This window comes from Mesoplodon densirostris, chromosome 12, assembly GCF_025265405.1.
Source record: "Mesoplodon densirostris isolate mMesDen1 chromosome 12, mMesDen1 primary haplotype, whole genome shotgun sequence".
Lineage (NCBI taxonomy): Eukaryota > Metazoa > Chordata > Mammalia > Artiodactyla > Ziphiidae > Mesoplodon > Mesoplodon densirostris.
Window position 1 is genome coordinate 29830892 of NC_082672.1, and position 18355 is coordinate 29849246.

General features: G+C 43.1%; 1 protein-coding gene across 2 annotated transcripts in view; it reads left to right on the forward strand.

Annotated features, from left to right (window-relative positions):
• Positions 1–249: 249 nt before the first annotated feature.
• Positions 250–18355, forward strand: part of SLC2A12 (solute carrier family 2 member 12) — a 58830-nt gene continuing 40724 nt past the window's right edge. For both annotated transcript variants that reach the window (XM_060115072.1, XM_060115073.1), the window contains exon 1: positions 250–517. In XM_060115072.1, coding sequence (XP_059971055.1) covers positions 403–517 — 115 coding nt within the window. In that variant the 5' untranslated portion in view covers positions 250–402. The remainder of the gene's footprint in view (positions 518–18355) is intronic.

Below are 18355 nucleotides of genomic sequence, written 5' to 3' on the forward strand. Positions count from 1 at the left end.
ATTCTTTTCTGTGCCTCTTTTCAAAGGTGCAGGAATACAAGAGCTACCCCCGCCACCCCCAACGCCCCAGCTAAGGTCCAAACACTGTCAGAGCTCCGGTTCCCAAGCCTAGAAATCCTTTGCTTCCAGCTCTGCATCTGCAGGCAAAAAACAATCCTCCGGAGATTCGGCCCTCCCACTGCCTGTGATAGGCTGCTTGGAATAGCAAGAGCCTGTGTCACCGAAAAGGGCAAAGCTTTCGGAAATAGAAACAAAGTTGGTCACAAATCACATTGGCTTTGCCCGAAGTTTTTTTTTTCACCTTTCTTTAGCATGCGACCATGGGGAAAGTGACCGCTCGTGTCAGTAGGGGAAGTCAGGGTGGTTTAGTGCCCAGGGAACGGCTGTAACTTCTACGTGACCATGGTACCTGTTGAAAACGCAGAGGGCCCCAGTCTGCTGAAACCGAAGGGGCCAGCAGCCGAGACGGATGGCAGCGACAGAGCCAGCGGCGGCCGGCATCCTCCCTGGGCGAGAGGTAAAGCGAGGCTACAGGGCTCGGGGACCGCGAGAGGAGCGAGCCGGGCGCGTCTCACTCGTGTGTGTGTGTGTGTGTGTGTGTGTGTGTGTGTGTGTGTACACGTGAGCGTGCTAGGTGCCTGGAGACGAGGGGACAGGCTCTGCTGGGAGGAGTGACAAGGAGCTCTAATGTGAAGGTTGAAGTCCCACTACTCATAAGCCGGGTGCCCTCCGCCGTGTTGACGGTATGATGTATACATCTTTTTCATTTGGAGAAATTGACTGGCAAGATAATCACACGTGTAAACACACCCACACACCCCCCCGCATACACACACTTTTTCATTTATTGTCACAAATGGATAATCTCTAACAATTGGACATTATAACCACCATTTCAAAAATCAGCATTTTAAGGAAGCTTCATAAAATTATTAGTTCTATAATGAATCAATATAACTTTCTTTTTCAGTTCCCAGCATATGTTTGTAATGACTTTGAGCATTATTTACAGCCTAAAGCCTCTGCTTGGTTGCTCCTGCTTTCTTTAAAACTGGCCTTTCAGACTGAGGTTTGTTTAATACTTTTCCTTCCGGAGGTGAAATTTGGAAAAGTTTTCATTCATTTCAGTTATCTTTGCTATACCAAATGGCTTTCTTCACTCCCACATGTACAATTTTCACAAACACACTGCACACTTTTAGTTGCCTTTTCCTGTTCAGTTAGTTGGTTCTCAAAGGAATAGGAACTAATCATTATATGAAATGAAATCAAACGCAAATAATGTCCTTCTTCCCACCGCTTCCCTCACCTCTGCTCCCTCTAGTCATATAATACACTTCCACGCCATATATTGGAATGTCATGCATGACCAAAAACACTAAATGAGATGAAAGGCATTTTACCGTTCACCTTAGGATGGATCTGTTTACTTATGTTTGCATGGCGGGTTTGATGATCTTGGAATTGAATCCACAACCCCTCTCAAGGAGGAACTGAGACGCTCTCCTTATCCCCTGCACTCTCCCTGCTCAGCCTTCCCTTGCTTCCCTCCTTCTAGTCAAGAATGAATATCTGGGGTCACCTTACACTACGCCTCAGCCCTCTCTTCAGCAGAGCTGTCCCTTTGTCTAAGTGTGATCTTTGGTTCCTAAGTCTAAGAGCAGACAAAGGAAACTTGTATTCAGGGGTAAAGAGAAAGAGTGGCAAAGTTCTTCTCTCTGAATTCCGGCAAGATTGAGCTCTAGGGTGAGCTGAGGTGGTGATATTGACAAAAAGGGTTAACTAGATAGAGTCACCGATAAATGTCACAAAGAAGACAAAAAGAAACTTTGTCCTGGAGGGGCCTCCATGGTAACAATCAAAAATGGACTATTTAGTTTTGTTATGTCTTTGAAAGCACAGTGTACTTCTCTTAATAGGTTAAATTGCCCAAGTTCACAGTGATCCCAAAGGAAGGTAACATGTATGTGTGCTTGTAAAGGTTGAATACACACACAAAATTCAATTTATAGTGCAACAGTTTATGCCATTGAAAAGAAATGATAAATGAACAAATACCATAAATTATCCTTTACATTTAATTTTAAATGAACCTTTATTATGTAGAAGAGGAAACCTAAATGTTTTTCTTAAATCCTTAATTAATACAGCTTTGATGGATGCTGTACGTCGTTTATAGTTAGACAAATACAAACCTTTTATTATTACTTTTGTAAATTTTCATAACTTGTCTTAAACATTCTTGGTACCCAAAGGCAATTATACAGATCTATGTGTATAATGAATCCATAGTACGGATTTGCTCTATGGTTTTGACAAGTTACTTCACCTCCCCAACTGGGATTGTATTTTTGTATGATTTACGAAGATGTTGAGGTTTAATGAAATATTTGACAAATACTCCTTTCAACTTCTTTATATTTTACAAATTTTTTTTTTTTTTTTTTTTTTTTTTTTGCGGTACGCGGGCCTCTCACTGTTGTGGCCTCTCCCATTGCGGAGCACAGGCTCCAGACGCGCAGGCTCAGCGGCCATGGCTCATGGGCCCAGCCGCTCCGTGGCATGTGGGATCTTCCCAGACTGGGGCACGAACCCGTGTCCCCTGCATTGGCAGGCAGACTCTCAACCACTGCGCCACCAGGGAAGCCCAACTTCTTTATATTTTAAACTTCCATAGTTTCATCCAGGAAATTCTAAGTATTTAAAACATGCTTAAATTATCCTACTTTTCCTGCCTTTGAAGGTAGCAAGTTGTTCTATATTCCTAGATGAAAAAATTAACGCGCAAAGAGGAATGAGTTATACAACCCAGGACAAGGTCATTAAAACATTTGAGATATAGAAAAATGAAACAAAACAAAAACCTTAATCTCTTTGATTGTACCCCCTTAATGCTCTTGTGTGTAATGAAAAGTGTTGGCAGGTTTTCCTTGGCTAACCCCTCTAAACTGGAAAGAATGCTCTGTTTCAATGGCTAGAAGCTAATGAATTTAAATTCATTTTCAGAAAGCTATGGCTCAAAGTGGGTACATTCTTAGTAAACCTTTCAGTGTTCATAGACACATTATAATTGACCTTGTAGGGCAGATTGAGCTCAACTTGAAATCTCGCTACCTCGAGCCAACAACAGATACAGGTGAGGTGAGGAACATGGACTGCTGGGGCATCTTACACAAGGAGACCATGAGTCCAGAAGATGTGTGGTTGGCCCACGTTCACATGGTGGCTGATCAAAGCTGACCCTGGCGACCTGTGGCCTAGGGGGCCTGCTCCTTCATCTCAGGAGCTGGGTCTCCCAGGCTCTTCTAATTCATGATTCAAACAACTGGCTAGGAGGAGAGTTTCCTTAAGTCCCCCATTACCCCACCAGTGCTGCATTTTCCTCTCAGATCTGCCCAAAAGGTCAGAAACCAAGAGCAATATTCACCGTATGAGTGTCGGTTCTCCGCGCTGCAGATCACGCTGCCGAAAGCAGTGGAACCCAGATCGCTAGAACTAGACTCTGAACCAGCTGAAAGGGCTGCACTTCATCCCCTCCAAGACCCTTCTAAACCTGGGATGCCACAGTCTGAGATTTAAGAAATACACACTTCTGCTAATGAGATGAATACCCTATGGAAGTTGTTCTCAAACTTGTTTAAATCTGTGAACTCCTTTTTGCAAACGGAAGCTGAGTAGGTGGTCAGTATGTTAAGACAAGTAAACATGGCACCTCTTTAGTGGAAAGGGGAGAGGTGGAGAGAGAAAGACCTGCAGCCTGGCTGCTTCCCTGCTCCTCTCTCATCCCTTGTGGCCCTGAGCCGGCTCCTGGGTCAGCATCACATTAGCAAACCTCAGGTCCATCACCACTCTGATTATGCAGGCCATGTTTTTGAGGTTGGGGCATATTTACTGTGCTCCTGCTGTGAGCCTTGGGCTCTCAGGATTAGCCTAAAACAGACCTTCTTGAATTGATTCAGGTCTGGCTTTCTCAGGCTTCCTCAGGCAGCCCAAAGGGAAGTCTACTTGTAAGACAGACTGAGGAGACTTTGGGGAACAAACATCACCCGGGAAGAGAAGGTCAGACTGACCAGCTTGACCTGAAAACAGAGCTTTGGCTGTGAGACCAACAGACTGGTCACTTTGGGAAGACCCAGGCCTTGGCCATTCCCATTTTTCCAGGTTTTCCATATATTAAAAAGTGACATCTGAAACTAGTATAATATTGTAAATCAGCTCTACCTTAAAAAAAAAGCAGAGATAAAATTTTTAATAAAATATATACAGTATTAAGTATCAAGAGAAAAAGTGACAAAACCCTTGACAAAAATTGTGTTCTTAAAAACATATGTATTTAACAAATTGATGGCAATTACAACAGCAAAAAAAATGTTGTGTAGCTTGATATTCCCAAGGAAATGATAGAATTTATAGACATTTGAATTTATGAGGGACGATAGACTTTTTTTGACTGGAAATGAGACCAGATTTAAAGATAACCATCTCCCCTTTCTCTTCAGTCAGCTTATCTCTGGGGCTGTACATTTAACCTCACTTGGAAATCATAACAAAAGTCTAAATTTGAGGCTTTTTGTGACAGTGAGGCATGGGCAAATAGCTCTTCTGGGATCTCAGAAGGGAGAGGCTCTAAATAAACATGGCGGGAGCTGTTTCACCGCCAACTCTGGGTGGTGTTTGGCTCACGCAGCAGGTGTTTGTTTCCCCTTTAATATCACATCACAGAGAGAGCAGAGAGATTGCCGCTTGCCACAAACCACCTCTAGGCTGCTGCAGCAGCAGGCATGTATTGTGAGTACCTGTGTTGTCAGGGCCTGGCCGACAAGGCCAGGCCAAGGAGCCACCAACAGTGCCACTGACCCAGAGGGCCTGAAATTAGCCAGCAAACACCAGCATGCCTGAACAGGTTTTATGGCCAATGTCTCTTCCGATAGGTCAGTGCCTCTGTCCAGTTGTTAAATATTTTAAACATTACACGTCTGTCCGGTAACATTGCCAGCAGGACCTGAGTGGCTGCGTTCTTAGGAAAGAGACTGGTGGTGCTGGTAGGACCCTACTGTAATCCCTCAGGTATGTTTTTTGTGAATTCTCAAAGAGGTACTTTTCAGTGGTCTAGACCTTGTAGAAGCTGATAAAAACAGAGCTCAAAATACAATGAGTCTACCCTGGAACTGCCTGCGGAAACTCCAATTTACATGTATGTATCTGAGGTGAATCTTAAGATGCAGTTTTTAATTGCTGTAGATGTGTGGGGTGGTATTTTTCATTCAAGAATACTTAGTTCTTGAATCTGGCTTCATAGCGTCCTCTCACTAGGAGGAACTGAAGTATAATACTATTTAGCCTCAAGGTTCAAAAAGTTCTAAAAGCTCCAAACAGGCCTCCATGAGTGTGGAATTAGCTTTGGGCTTTTTTTTTTTTTTTTTTTTTTTTTGCGGTTTGCGGGCCTCTCACTGTTGTGGCCCCTCCCATTGCGGAGCACAGGCTCCGGACGTGCAGGCTCAGTAGCCATGGCTCACGGGCCCAGCCGCTCCGTGGCATGTGGGATCTTCCCGGACCGGGGCACGAACCCATGTCCCCTGCATTGGCAGGCGGACTCCCAACCACTGCACCACCAGGGAAGCCCTACACATGAGTTTTTTTTCTATTTTATTTTGTTCTGTTTTGGCTCCTTGGTATCACTTTTCTTCCTGCATCGCAGCACATTCATTTATGCATTTGCAAAATGTCTATGCTTCAGCGATATACTAATTTTTCTTTACAATTTAGGTAGAAGTAATAAGACTAAAATAATTTATCACATTCTTCTCATTTTAGGAGTTTTCATTCTTTTTGAGCATGACTCACTTTATACTGTTGTACCAAAATACCAGGGAGAAAAGCAGTCCTTTGTTTGACTTACAGGAGTATTTTTTTTCCCTTAAGTAAATCAAGTGTTATTAAACTTTAAACTGGTAAATTGTGCTTCCCTTGGAAGTAATTGTTTCTCAAAAACGTTCATGACACAGTTCTGCCTGGCATTACTAGGCTCTGGGGCTGTTAGCTACAACCATATTATTTTAGTTATATTATTATTACTTTTTTTTTATAACGTATTGCTCCTGCGTGCACCTGTTTCCCACACTTTGTGGAATTTGGGAGCCATGTGCAATGCTAATTTAGATATGACATCTCAGCCTTGGATGTGCAAGGTTTTTTAAGAATAGGGGAAGGAATTCCCTGGCAGTCCAGTGGTTAAGACTCCACCCTTCCACTGCAGGGGCAAGGGTTCCATCCCTGGTCAGGGAACTAAAAATCCTGCATGCCGCATGACGTGGCTAAAAAATAAAAATAAAATAAATAAAATAAAATAGAGAAGTGAAGAAAAAAGAATAGGGGAAAAAGTTGTAATCCATTGGTATCGTGAAAGAACATCCCTAAGCTAATGAATATTTCATTTCTATTGGGAAGCAAAATTGTGGAAAGCCCGAGGCAAAATCACAGGAAGAATTTTTAATGATAGAAGCCCAATTGTGTAGGTATTGCCAAAAACAAAGGAATTCAAGAATTTATGAAAAGGCAGAATTGTTATGCTGGAAACAAGGTATCATTTTACTTCCTTTGCTATCAGTAAGAGACTGTTTCAAAGTTTTACTTCAGTGTTATGGAGATTTTCCCCCATAGACTCAGACTAAACAGATCTTTGTTGAATGATTTTTGTGGGCAACCCAATGAGGTAATATTACCCCCCAGTTCACAGATAAGGAAACTGAGGCTAAGAGAGCAACATTTACCAAGCACTTACTAGCGTGCACCAGCCACTCGTCTATCTCATTTATTCTCATAACAACGTTATGAGTTATGTAATATTATCTTTATTTAAGGAATGAGGATGCAGAAGAACAGAAAGATTAAGGGACATGTCAGGGTCTAGCTGGTAACTAACCAGACGCTTTGATTCCAGATTGTACCTTCAGCATTAAGTCAAGGTACCTCTGGGAGAGAAGCAAAGTGACTTGCTCCATGTAGCATGGATAATAGCCCAGAGATCCAAACCTCAGTAGCCTAATTCCAAGCCAGGGTTTTGCCCACTTGAATGATAATACCATCCAGCACCAATGTTTCTACTTCCTGGTCTGTTCTGTGATCTGATCTGTGAATTTGGGTACCCAGTATATGCCTTTCAGAACTTTATTGCATTCTGTTTTAGTTATTCTCTAATTTTCCATGTGACATGTCTTTTTCTATAAGATTATAAATTCCCAGATAAACTATATATTCTTGTACTTATCAGAGCTCTGAGCTAACTGCAAGTGTTTAGAAAGTACCGTGTAGCTCATAAGAGGGAGGAATTATGCCTTTTCCTCTGTATTTCCATCAGGGATCACATGTAAATGGCACAAGTACAGCCACCTTGTAACCTAGGAAATGTGTCAACACTGTGCTTGGATTGACCACCGTGCTGATTGCACTGTCCATATAGTTGAAACTGTCTGCCATCTGTGTCCAAGACGGTACTGCCATGGAGTACATGCTTAACTGTTAAGTCAATGAGTGAGTGAAGAAGTGTTTGTTGAGCTGAACTAAAGAGCATTTAATTCTGCAATACTTATTGACCACCTACTGTGTGAGAGGCACAGTGCCGGATACTTCACAGTAAAAAAAAAAAAAAAAAAAAAAGATATCTAAGACATTATCCAAGTCCATAAGTTTTACCAACTCATCAGAGATAAGAGTCTAAATAATGACAAGACAATCATTTAGCAAATATTGAGTGTCTTCTAGAAATCAGACATGATGCTAGACCCTGGGTCCAATGGTGAACCAGTGACATTCATGCGATGTAAATACTTATTAGCAATTGGTGATGAGAGAGAAGACATCAGTAAACCTACAAGGGAGGAGGTGGCCAGACACATAATGCCACAGTAGTGCTCAGGGGGCAGCTCAGCCAGTTTTTTGTTTTTTGTTTGTTTGTTTGTTTGTTTTTGTTTTTTGCGGTACGTGAGCCTCTCACTGCCGTGGCCTCTCCCGTTGCGGAGCACAGGCTCCGGACGCGCAGGCTCAGCGGCCATGGCTCAGGGGCCCAGCTGCTCCACGGCATGTGGGATCTTCCCGGACCGGGGCATGAACCTGCGTCCCCTGCATTGGCAGGCGGACTCTCAACCACTGTGCCACAAGGGAAGCCCCTCAGCCAGTTTTTGAAGGATCCTGGAAGACAGTATGGCTAAGCTGAGTCAAGAAAGTATCACTGAGGCCAATAGATTTACAGAGAGAATTCTAAGCAGAGAAGCTAGCTTGTATACAAGTTTGGAAAGGAGAGAATGGCACATTCAGGGAACTACGAATATTTTTGTCTGATGAAAGCACATAGTTCAAAGCAGGAGAAAGAGGGTTTTGAAAGAATCTGAAGGTGTAAGTAGGGACCATGTTATGAAACCGTTGTGTGATAAGTATCATGAGAGGAGGAATTCTTAGGAAGAGATCTTACTGGTTTATAGAAATCAAGAAAAGTTTCTGAATGTGATGATAGTGGTGAAAGAATTAGGGAGTCTTGGATAGCTCCACCTGCACGGCTGTAAATCCTTCAGGTCTATGGGATCACCATTCTTTTAATATTTAAACAAAAGTAGCTCCAGCCCCCATAAAGTTAAATCCACATGCCCTCCACCTTGCTCAAACCCTGCCCTCTAACCCTGCTCCTCTGCCCTCGCCCATTCTCAAACACACCTGGTATACTGGTATACTTAGGAGTCTTGTGGTTTCTGATCACTTTTTGCACCAACTTCCTGTTTGCCCTAGATTTTTGCCCTTCAGTTCCTGCAGCTGGTCTTTTCTCTTATCCCTGCTCCAGTCCATGCGTGGATTACAGCCCTTTTCCTTCATATACTCAAATCCCATTCAAGCAAGTTCTTTGTTGATTCTTACCGACAATTTGAAGAGAGCTATAGTGCAATTAAATATTAGGTGGGCCCATTCATAAAAGTCTCCTGTCAAATCCACCATAGGAAATTTCTTGTAAACCAACTTTTCTAAAAGCTACAGGCCTCTTGCACTATTGTTCCCGTCTTCATTCTCCATCCCCATCCACCAGAACTTGACAAACTCTCCTGACCTTTTCTTTCATTTCTCTTATTTCTGGGTTCTGTTGGCCATTCTTTTTTTTTTTTTTTTTTTTTGCGGTACGCAGGCCTCTCACTGTTGTGGCCCCTCCCGTTGCAGAGCACAGGCTCCAGACGCGCAGGATCAGCGACCATGGCTTACGGGCCCAGCCACTCTGTGGCATGTGGGATCCTCCCGGACCGGGGCATGAACCCGTGTCCCCTGCATTGGCAGGCGGACTCTCAACCACTGTGCCACCAGGGAAGCCCTGGCCATTCTTTCTTGATACCCCTCTCTCTCACTCTCTTTCTCTCTCTCTCTCTCTCTCTCACACACACACACACACACACACACACACGAAAATTCTTGCTTCTTGACCTTTTCTCGTGTTCTCCCTCTCTCTCCCATAGACCACCACTGTATTACCAACATGACCCACGGGCTTTCCCCTTGACCCTGAGGTGGCCATCTAGGTATTTATTTTTAGTAAATAAAGTGCTCTTCCTAAGAACTTTACATCCACAGGCTTTACAATATTATTTTTTCTGCATTTCATTTCCTTAACTAAAGAATTTTTAAAGCACTAAGGGTGATTCTCAACCATTTCTGAGTACCTGGACTCCTTTTTTAAATTGAAAAACCTGGACTCCTTTATTTATTTATTTATTTAAATTAATTAATTAATTAATTTTAATTTTTGGCTGCGTTGGGTCTTCATTGCTGCACGCGGGCTTTCTCTAGTTGTGGCAAGCGGGGCTACTCTTTGTTGCAGTGCACGGGCTTCTCATCGCAGTGTCTTTTCTTGCTGTGGAGCACGGGCTCTAGGCATGCAGGCTTCAGTAGTTGTGGCACGTGGGCTCAGTAGTTGTGGCTCGTGGGCTCTAGAGCACAGGCTCAGTAGTTGTGGCACACGGGCTTAGTTGCTCTGTGGCATGTGGGATATTCCCAGACCAGGGCTCGAACCCATGTCCCCTGCATTGGTAGGTGGATTCTTAACCACTGCGCCACCAGGGAAGTCCTGGACTCCTTCTTAAATAGAAAAACAACTTCAAATTCTCACATAGTAGTTTTCACAGTTTTATATTTATTGATTAGAAAATATAGAATGACAGAAAGCTACTCTGTATTCACTCGCACTTTGAATTAAAACCTTTTTTTCAATCACATCTACATATGTATGAAATCTTGAAGTATAGATGTGTATGTTACTATTTTTCCCAATGTTTAATAATCATTGATGGGATGAGGATCCTTTCTGAAGACTTTGCCAATTTTCAAAAATCCCTCGCTCACCACAACTCACACACGTTGAAAATCTCTGGAGACATCAGAGGCCTCTGGGTAAAATGGCTGCTGGTTTGTTCTCCAGATTCACTCCCTCTTAACTATCTATTGAAAATCCCCTTGAAAATATGAAAAGAGATGCAAAATTACAATAGTATTAAAGCCAGATATATTCATCAATGAGTTAGAACTTACCCTTAAATAAAATGCAAATATGGGCCTAATGTATAAACTAGGGCTGTAATATTTAGCTCTCCACAAACTCTCACTCAGCACCCCTAATGAGAGAATTTTCATCAGTCAAAGGATATCTCCACAGACTCCCCCGGAGCTGCTTTTTCGGAGGGTCAGAAGGTTTTGCTCCATAGTCCAATTCCTCCCACCCTATCCTGTCACCATCACTTCTCATTCTATATCTCTTAAGGGCTACAATTTTCAAAATTTCAGCAACTCTGGCTGGCTCGTTGCATTCTAGAATGTGAAATCAGTGTTAAGAAGAGACAAAGTCCAAATGAGCCACTGGAATGGTACATTCTAGAAGTTGTAATTTTGCATGTATTGTTTAAGACAAGCAAAAAATGACAGTCTGTTCATAGTCAGGAGACCAAAAAGTAGAAGAAAAAAAATTCCTTTCTCAGTCCAGTGGGGTCACTCCAGAAAAATAACTTCCAGACATCAGAAATTTGGCTAGCAGCTGTGCACATCAACCACTCCTTCGAGTCTAACTACGAGAGTTTCCAACTGCAGCTGGGTGGCTAGACTAAGGTGTGTCAGACACTGAAAACCCAACAGCTTTTCCAACTTCCTTCTTATTTCTTGGTCTTTCCCATCTGGAGAACTAGAAGATTCAGATACTCACTTAGTCTTTCTTGCAGCCAAGTTTGACTGTGGAACTCACTAGTTCTGGTCAACGAGACATTCGGGCAAGTCTTTGTAGGGGAGGAAAAAAGTTTTCCTCAACCTTTTTAGGGCCTGTGGCTGAGTCTAAAAATTAAACTGACAAAGACTAACAGAAAAGCATCCATATTTATTTAATATAATTTTTATGTGACATGGAAACCTCCATAAGGAAATAAAGACCCAAAGACATGACTAAGCCTGAGTATTTTTATGCTAGATTTGATCAACAGTGGACAGTCATGAAAATATGACAGGTCAAGGAGTATGAGGTAAGTGTCGTGAGCCAGGGGAAACTTAGCAAGGCTGTTTGTTTGAATTCTTCTTGGTGCCCCTTTGTCTTCTGAGATAAGGATGTTCTTTTCCTCTGGGTATAACAGAGAGCACCTCTCACGTGAGGGTTTTATGACCTGCTTCGGGGGGAAGGGTGGGGAGCAGGCTAAAGCCACCTTCCTGTATCTGGCATTTTCTCAAATTCCTTCAATATACCAAGGGATTGTATTTTGGGGTAGCATGTCCTGAACCCCATCATCTTCCAAGGTGCTTCTGAAAAGTTCCTTCACTGATAAAAGGAAAGAGACACATGGGGATAACCCCTTGCCCTAAGCCTTCTTCCATTGTCTGCTGCCTTTGAGTCTGGTTGTGAAAGCATCTAATATCTAGAGCTGTGACAGCCACCTTGCACATATAGTGACAGACTGGGGACAAAAGCCAACCCTCTGAGGAGGCAGGAACAGAAGGATTCATAGAGTGTGAATCCTTGTAGACACCAAATTCAACTTGGTCTTCTCACAAAGTAAACAATAAATGCCCTTGTTTTTCAGGTTTTTGGTTTCCTGCCGCCAAAAATATCATAAATGATTTGGGGGCTGGATAAAGAGAATGTGGCAATCTGGTTATTGTCAAGCACATTTTAAATACAAAGGCAAAGCATGCGTTTTAAGATTTCTCTTTATGGGAAACAAATACATTTTGGACAGCATCTGATTTCTGTTCTCTATAATTAAAAAAAAAAAGGACTCTGTGGAAAAAAGAGATGCAGGACAACATCTGGTGATAAGAGTAAATTGAGGTGAAGATGGAACTAGCTGAGATCAGAGATGCTAATAGACCTAATATGAGATGTGTAAAGTGTCAGAGTCTAAAACTTCAAGAGTAGAATTATTATCTGAAATCTGTGATGCAGAGGATAAATAAGAGAAGCTATTCTAGGATGCACATAAAAAGAACAATAAGATAGAGATGAGGAAATGAATATATTTAGCTAACATATAAATAATTATTCCAAAACAAATGGGAAGGAAAAAAACCTAAAATACTAGAGGAAATCTTTTCTGAGTAGGAGAACTCAACCAGTAGCAAAAAAAATTTAGAAGAAACAAGTACTCTGACTTGTCCTGGTGCAAGTTTCAAATTGAAGGAAAGATGAAAGAGAGGAAGGAAAGAAAGAAAAGAATGAAAGTCCTACAAGGAATCAGGCAGAAAAGGAGTGTTAACAACAGAGCAAAATGCAAGGAAGTACTCTTATGCCCCTCTTTATACCTCCCCAGCCAACAGAATTTGGAGAAGATTAGTTTCAGAAAAGTGTGTCTGTGAAAGTACTACCTGGGGTTGGAAAAATAAAAGGAAAGAAAGTAAAGTTCGTACCTTTCTGTCCTAGAAAGTCCAAACAATAGTCGGTGTAGAGGAAGGCCACATTTTCTGTTGTTCTGAGTTTCATTGCATGTTAAAGAGAGGATGGGGGTATGGTGGAGGTGGGGGGAGAGTGGTTAGATAAAGGATAGTGCCCAATATTTACCATCACAGGGAGCACCACACATGGTCCAAGGCCAAGAGGCAGCATCTGGAACTTTTGACAGCTGTTGGAAACACCATACCACAACACCACACTCTCCTCACACCCTCCGTACAAGGGAGCTATCTGATTAAGCCAGTGCTCTCCTTCCTGGGCATCCAATAGCCTCTGCAGAGCTCGGGCATCAGGTCCTGTGTGGACCCCCCATACAGACTCTACTCTCAAGGGACTCCCAATCTAAGCAGGAGACAGACTAATGCAGAGTGCTATAAGGCCTTGGACACAAAGGCAGAAGAGAGAAGAGAGATGAATGCTAACCACAGAGAGGGAGTCTGGAAGATTTTGTAGAGGGGGGATATTTGAGCCGGATCCTCAAAGACTCAGGTTTCCCTAGGCTGTGAAGGAGGGAGGCCAGATGTGCCACATGCCGTAAGTGAGGGACAACAGCATGAAGAGAAACACAAGTCTGGGAAAGGGCAGGCATTTTCCAGAAACAATCAGTGGTGCAGAAGGGCTGGAGAATTGTGCCTGGAGACTGTTGTTGGGACCTGAAAACCTGGTCCTCAGAAAGGAGACTGCTAAACATGGAATCTGAGTGACTAGTGAACAAGCCTGTGCATGGGGCTGACATTAAATAAAACATAAATATACGAGTGACAGTGGAACTCTTTAGAGTCCCTGCAACGGTGCCATATTAACTGGCTAATAACAGTGCTGAAAGCGCTATAGAAATACTGATTGTATGTTGTTCAGATGCTCAGCATTTATGTAAATATAAAGTTCCAGGTGCTAACCCTTAAGTCATACTAGGTATTAACCTTAGTCTGTTGACCAACCATGGGGAAGAGAGGACCAAGGATCGGCATTTGCAGTGCTGTTACCATTCATTCATTTATTTATTCACTCAACAGATATTTATTGAGGATTGACCTTGTGCCAAAGACTAGAGGTAAGAATACAGATGTAAAGAGAGCAGGGTTTGGGGACTTCCCTGGTGGTTCAGTGGTTAAAACTCCATGCTCCCAATACAGGTGGCCTGGGTTCGATCCCTGGTCAGGGAACTAGATCCCAGGTGCATGCTGCAATTAAGAGTTCACATGTCACAACTAAGGAGCCCTAGAGCTGCAACTAAGGAGCCTGCCTGCAGCAACTAAGACCCAGTGCAACCAAATAAATAAATTAAAATAAATTTAAAAAAAAAGAAAGTGGGGTTCTCGCCTTCAAGGTCTTTCTGTGTAAGAGGGGAAGACAAACTGGTCAATAAATGAGTGACAGAAGTATGCCTTCATATATCTGAAGCCCTGCATTCTGTGCACAGCGGGAGTGCAGAGGGGCTGGGGTGGGACAGCAGAAGGTGGCAGAGCAGGGTAGTCATCATGGGGGAGGTGGCACTTGAAATGACTCTTGAATGATGGGTTGGGATTAAAGGTATTCAGAGGGAAGGAGCAGAGAAAGAGGAGAACACAAACGCAAGGCCATTTGGGGGCCACTGCAAGTTTTTCTCGAGCAAAACATGAAGTAGGAGGTCTTTTAAATGTGTGAAGTTGGGCTTCCCTGGTGGCGCAGTGGTTGAGAGTCTTCCTGCTGATGCAGGGGACACGGGTTCGTGCCCTGGTCCGGGAAGATCCCACATGCCGCGGAGCGGCTGGGCCCGTGAGCCATGGCCGCTGAGCCTGCGCGTCCGGAGCCTGTGCTCCGCAACAGGAGAGGCCACAACAGTGAGAGGCCCGCGTACCGCAAAAAAAAAAAAAAAAAAAAAAAAAAAAAAAAAAATTGTGTGAAGCCTTCACAGTTGGTCAAGCTGTATAATGACCTGGTTGCCTGCTGGAAAAAGACCTGTGTGTGCACGCTGCTTTCCAGTGTGTTGCAGGATTCAGGCCTCTGGCAAGTGTTTGCTGTGTGTCCATTATGTACCTACGCTACAATAGGAACATGGGGGAGAAAGGAAAGCAGAAAGCGGGCAGAAACTCAAATATTGCGGAAAATGGAGTGTTTCATGTGCTTGCCGGTTAAAGCTGAGGTTCTGAGTCACCTTGAGCAGGAGACAATGCAGCTATTGTGAAAGCGGCTGCAGCCTCTTAGACTGTGGGGCTTGCCTGTCCTTTGTGCCCTGGATGTGGGTCTCAGTGCTCTTTTGCATAAAGCCTCTGAGTTGTGATCACATCTTCAATAGGAACAGTTTTACTTTATTATCTTACTAAGGAATTATCAGCGCATCAAAAGGAACACAGCTGGTCTAACAAAGCAGCCAGACCCAGAGGGTAGGCATGACCCAGGAGCCTGTGGGTACCAGTTGCAAGTTTCTAGATAGTTTCTGCTTCTGTGATGTCCACAAAAGCCTGAGAATTCCTTATGGCATCTTTGGGGGGACGCTGGGATGCAAAGAAGGGCCCTCGTGGATCAAGACCATGATCCAAATGGCCAGGAATGGTAAACTTCACCATGAACTTTAAGTGCGGACTGGCTTCAGGGCTAGATGTTTATTGAAAAGGCTCTAATTATGATTCCTCACCCTCCTCTCTCCTGTAGCGCTAGCTGCTTCTCCTCAGTCCACCCAGCTGCCCCAGACTCTGCCATTCGTGTTTAGGCAGACATTCTCTCTCTTTCCTCCTGTTCTCTGTCAGATTTCTTGGAAAAGTCATCTCTACTTTCTGGCATCCATAGGATAGCATCCTGCTTCTATCATCATCAACCAAAAAGTAGACACAGAAAAAGAAAAACCCACTCTATGTCTTTCTTCATTTTATTTATATGGTAAAATAGCACCAGGAAAATTTCCCATGGTGGAAGTCCTAAGATGTCACAGGGTTGAGATCTTGGAAGTGCTAGGGTCTAGCCTTCCACACTGAATTAGAATTCCAAATCCTAAATGGGCAGCCTGAGGACTGTAATGGAACCTCAGCAGTAATAAACAGCAGTCGTGAGATGAGTGGGGAAGCTATTTTGGGTCAGTAGCCCTTAAAGCATATAATGGGGAAGATATACCTTTCAAATAAAATTCAGTCAGTAAAGACCATAGCTTAATTCTGTAGCATATAACCTGTGTTGGTATCCTCCCCCCAACCTATGTGAGTATAGGGTCATAGAATGTCCTAGTGCAACTGTATAAGCTTTTGAAGGCAAATTGCCTAGATAGATAGATAATACTGTGATATATAATTTTTAAAAACTTGTAATTTTGTAAAGAGAATTTTTTATTCATATGGAGACAATTTTATTATATCTCTAAAGAATTATACTCAGTACTAGCTGCTGGGTCTCAAGAGGGACACTGACAAACCAGGATGGTTTCCAGACCCTTTGCACACATCCCAGTCTGTTAGAGTCCTATGAACCCTGAATAAAAGAACTAGGCATATGAAGCTAAGTCCAGAAAGCAGAAGAAAAAGCTAGGTCTCTCTTCTGTCAGGAGATATTTCCCCAAGACCACAAGAAGCTGGCTTTGGGACTTGCACCCCTCCCCCCATCCCCTTTCTTCCTTAACCCACTGCCTCAACTCTCTCCAAAGGAGGATAATAGAGGGCTTCCCTGGTGGCGCAGTGGTTAAGAATCCACCTTCCAATGCAGGGGACACGGGTTCGAGCCCTAGTCCGGGAAGATCCCACGTGCTATGGAGCAACTAAGCCCGTGTGCCACAACTACTGAGCCTGCTCTCTAGAGCCCACGAGCCGCAACTACTGAGCGCATGTGCCTAGATTCCGTGCTCCACAACAAGAGAAGCCACCACAATGAGAAGCCCACGCACCACAATGAAGAATAGCCCCCGCTCACTGCAACTAGGGAAAACCTGCGCACAGCAACAAAGACCCAACATAGCCAAAAATAAATAAATAAATAAATTTATTTTTAAAAAGTAAAAATAAAAATAAGTAGGATAATAGAGCATCAAAGGAAGGAACTCTTGTATCTCAAGGGGTCTTTCTTTTTCTAGGGAGGCACTATTTCCCATCCAACAAAATGGGGAAACTAAGGAAGGCTAAGGAGAAGGACAAGGTGGCAAAGACTGTCTTCTGCTACTCACACAGCTCTGGCATCTCTTCCCCCGTATCCTTGACTCAGTACCCCATGTCGCCCTCTGTCCCTCTAAAACTGCTTCTGGGGTGCCTCACTCAACCTGCCTCTCAAGTGCCTCATTCACCAGAGTCACTTATTTCTCCAACCTGAATATTGGAGACCAACTGCCAGAGCACACACCCTAATCAGCACATCAAACTTAGGTATAAAGAACAATGAGAAGAAGAGATACGGAGCAACGTGATATTCTTATGCAAATGTGAGAATCTGACTCAGATCACCTGTGGTAGAAGAATTTTTTGTTGAGGGTTTTAAGGTCACGTGGGCAAAAAGAATATGTGGAAATTGAGAGCATGAAAGTACTTCCAAGTCATTTTGCATGTGAAAATTAAGAGTACATAATAAATAATAGACAATAGAGACATCACTAGAATGTTAAGTTTCTTGGGGAGCAAGAACCACCTCTGTTTTGTTTCACTGTGATACATATAGAGAGATATCTGTACATATCTATAGATATCTCCCAGTACTAGGAAGATGCTTGCTGTGTAATGATGTTAAATATTTGTTTTCTGATTAGCTGGTTAAATTGCTGATGTAGTTTCAATTTGATGGTTTGTATTCACAATGCTCATACATCAATTTTATTTTATTGTGGATTATTGAATTTTTATTTGTTCCTCCATCTAAATATTTGATGCTTTTTACATGTTATTTTTGAAGTCTCCCATTTTCCACATGCCATCAGGATCCCAGAGATGTAAAATACCTTGGATACTTGTGGTGGGAAGCGATGTCAGATTACCTTTATCTGAGCTGCTCCTTTCACCAAAGCTAAATGGCATTCTTAAACCACACCTCCTACTCCAGCAATGGCATAGTTGATCAGCCTTTGCTCAGCCTGTGATAATTGTGTGTCCAAGCACACGTTTCTAGTCCATTTCACACACAGCTCGTTCTGCTGCTTCTCCATCGCCTTTGCTTTTGCCTCCTCTTCTAAATGTTGGCATTCCCTAGGTCCTCGTCCTCGTCTTGCTTCTCTTGTTCCTGTATTCTGTCTCCCCAAGTGATCTCTCCCATCCCTGTGGCTGTAAATACCAAATACACACTGCTGGATCCCAAATACATCTCTCCAGCCTTGACTTACCTCTTCAGTTCCAAATCTGTAGGCTCAATCCACTACCTGATATTTTAATCGGAACACTTACAGGTAAAACAAGTAAACCGTTTTAGTAAATCTAATGTGGAACTTCTGATTTCCACTTCTCCTTTCATCCCCGCCCATAG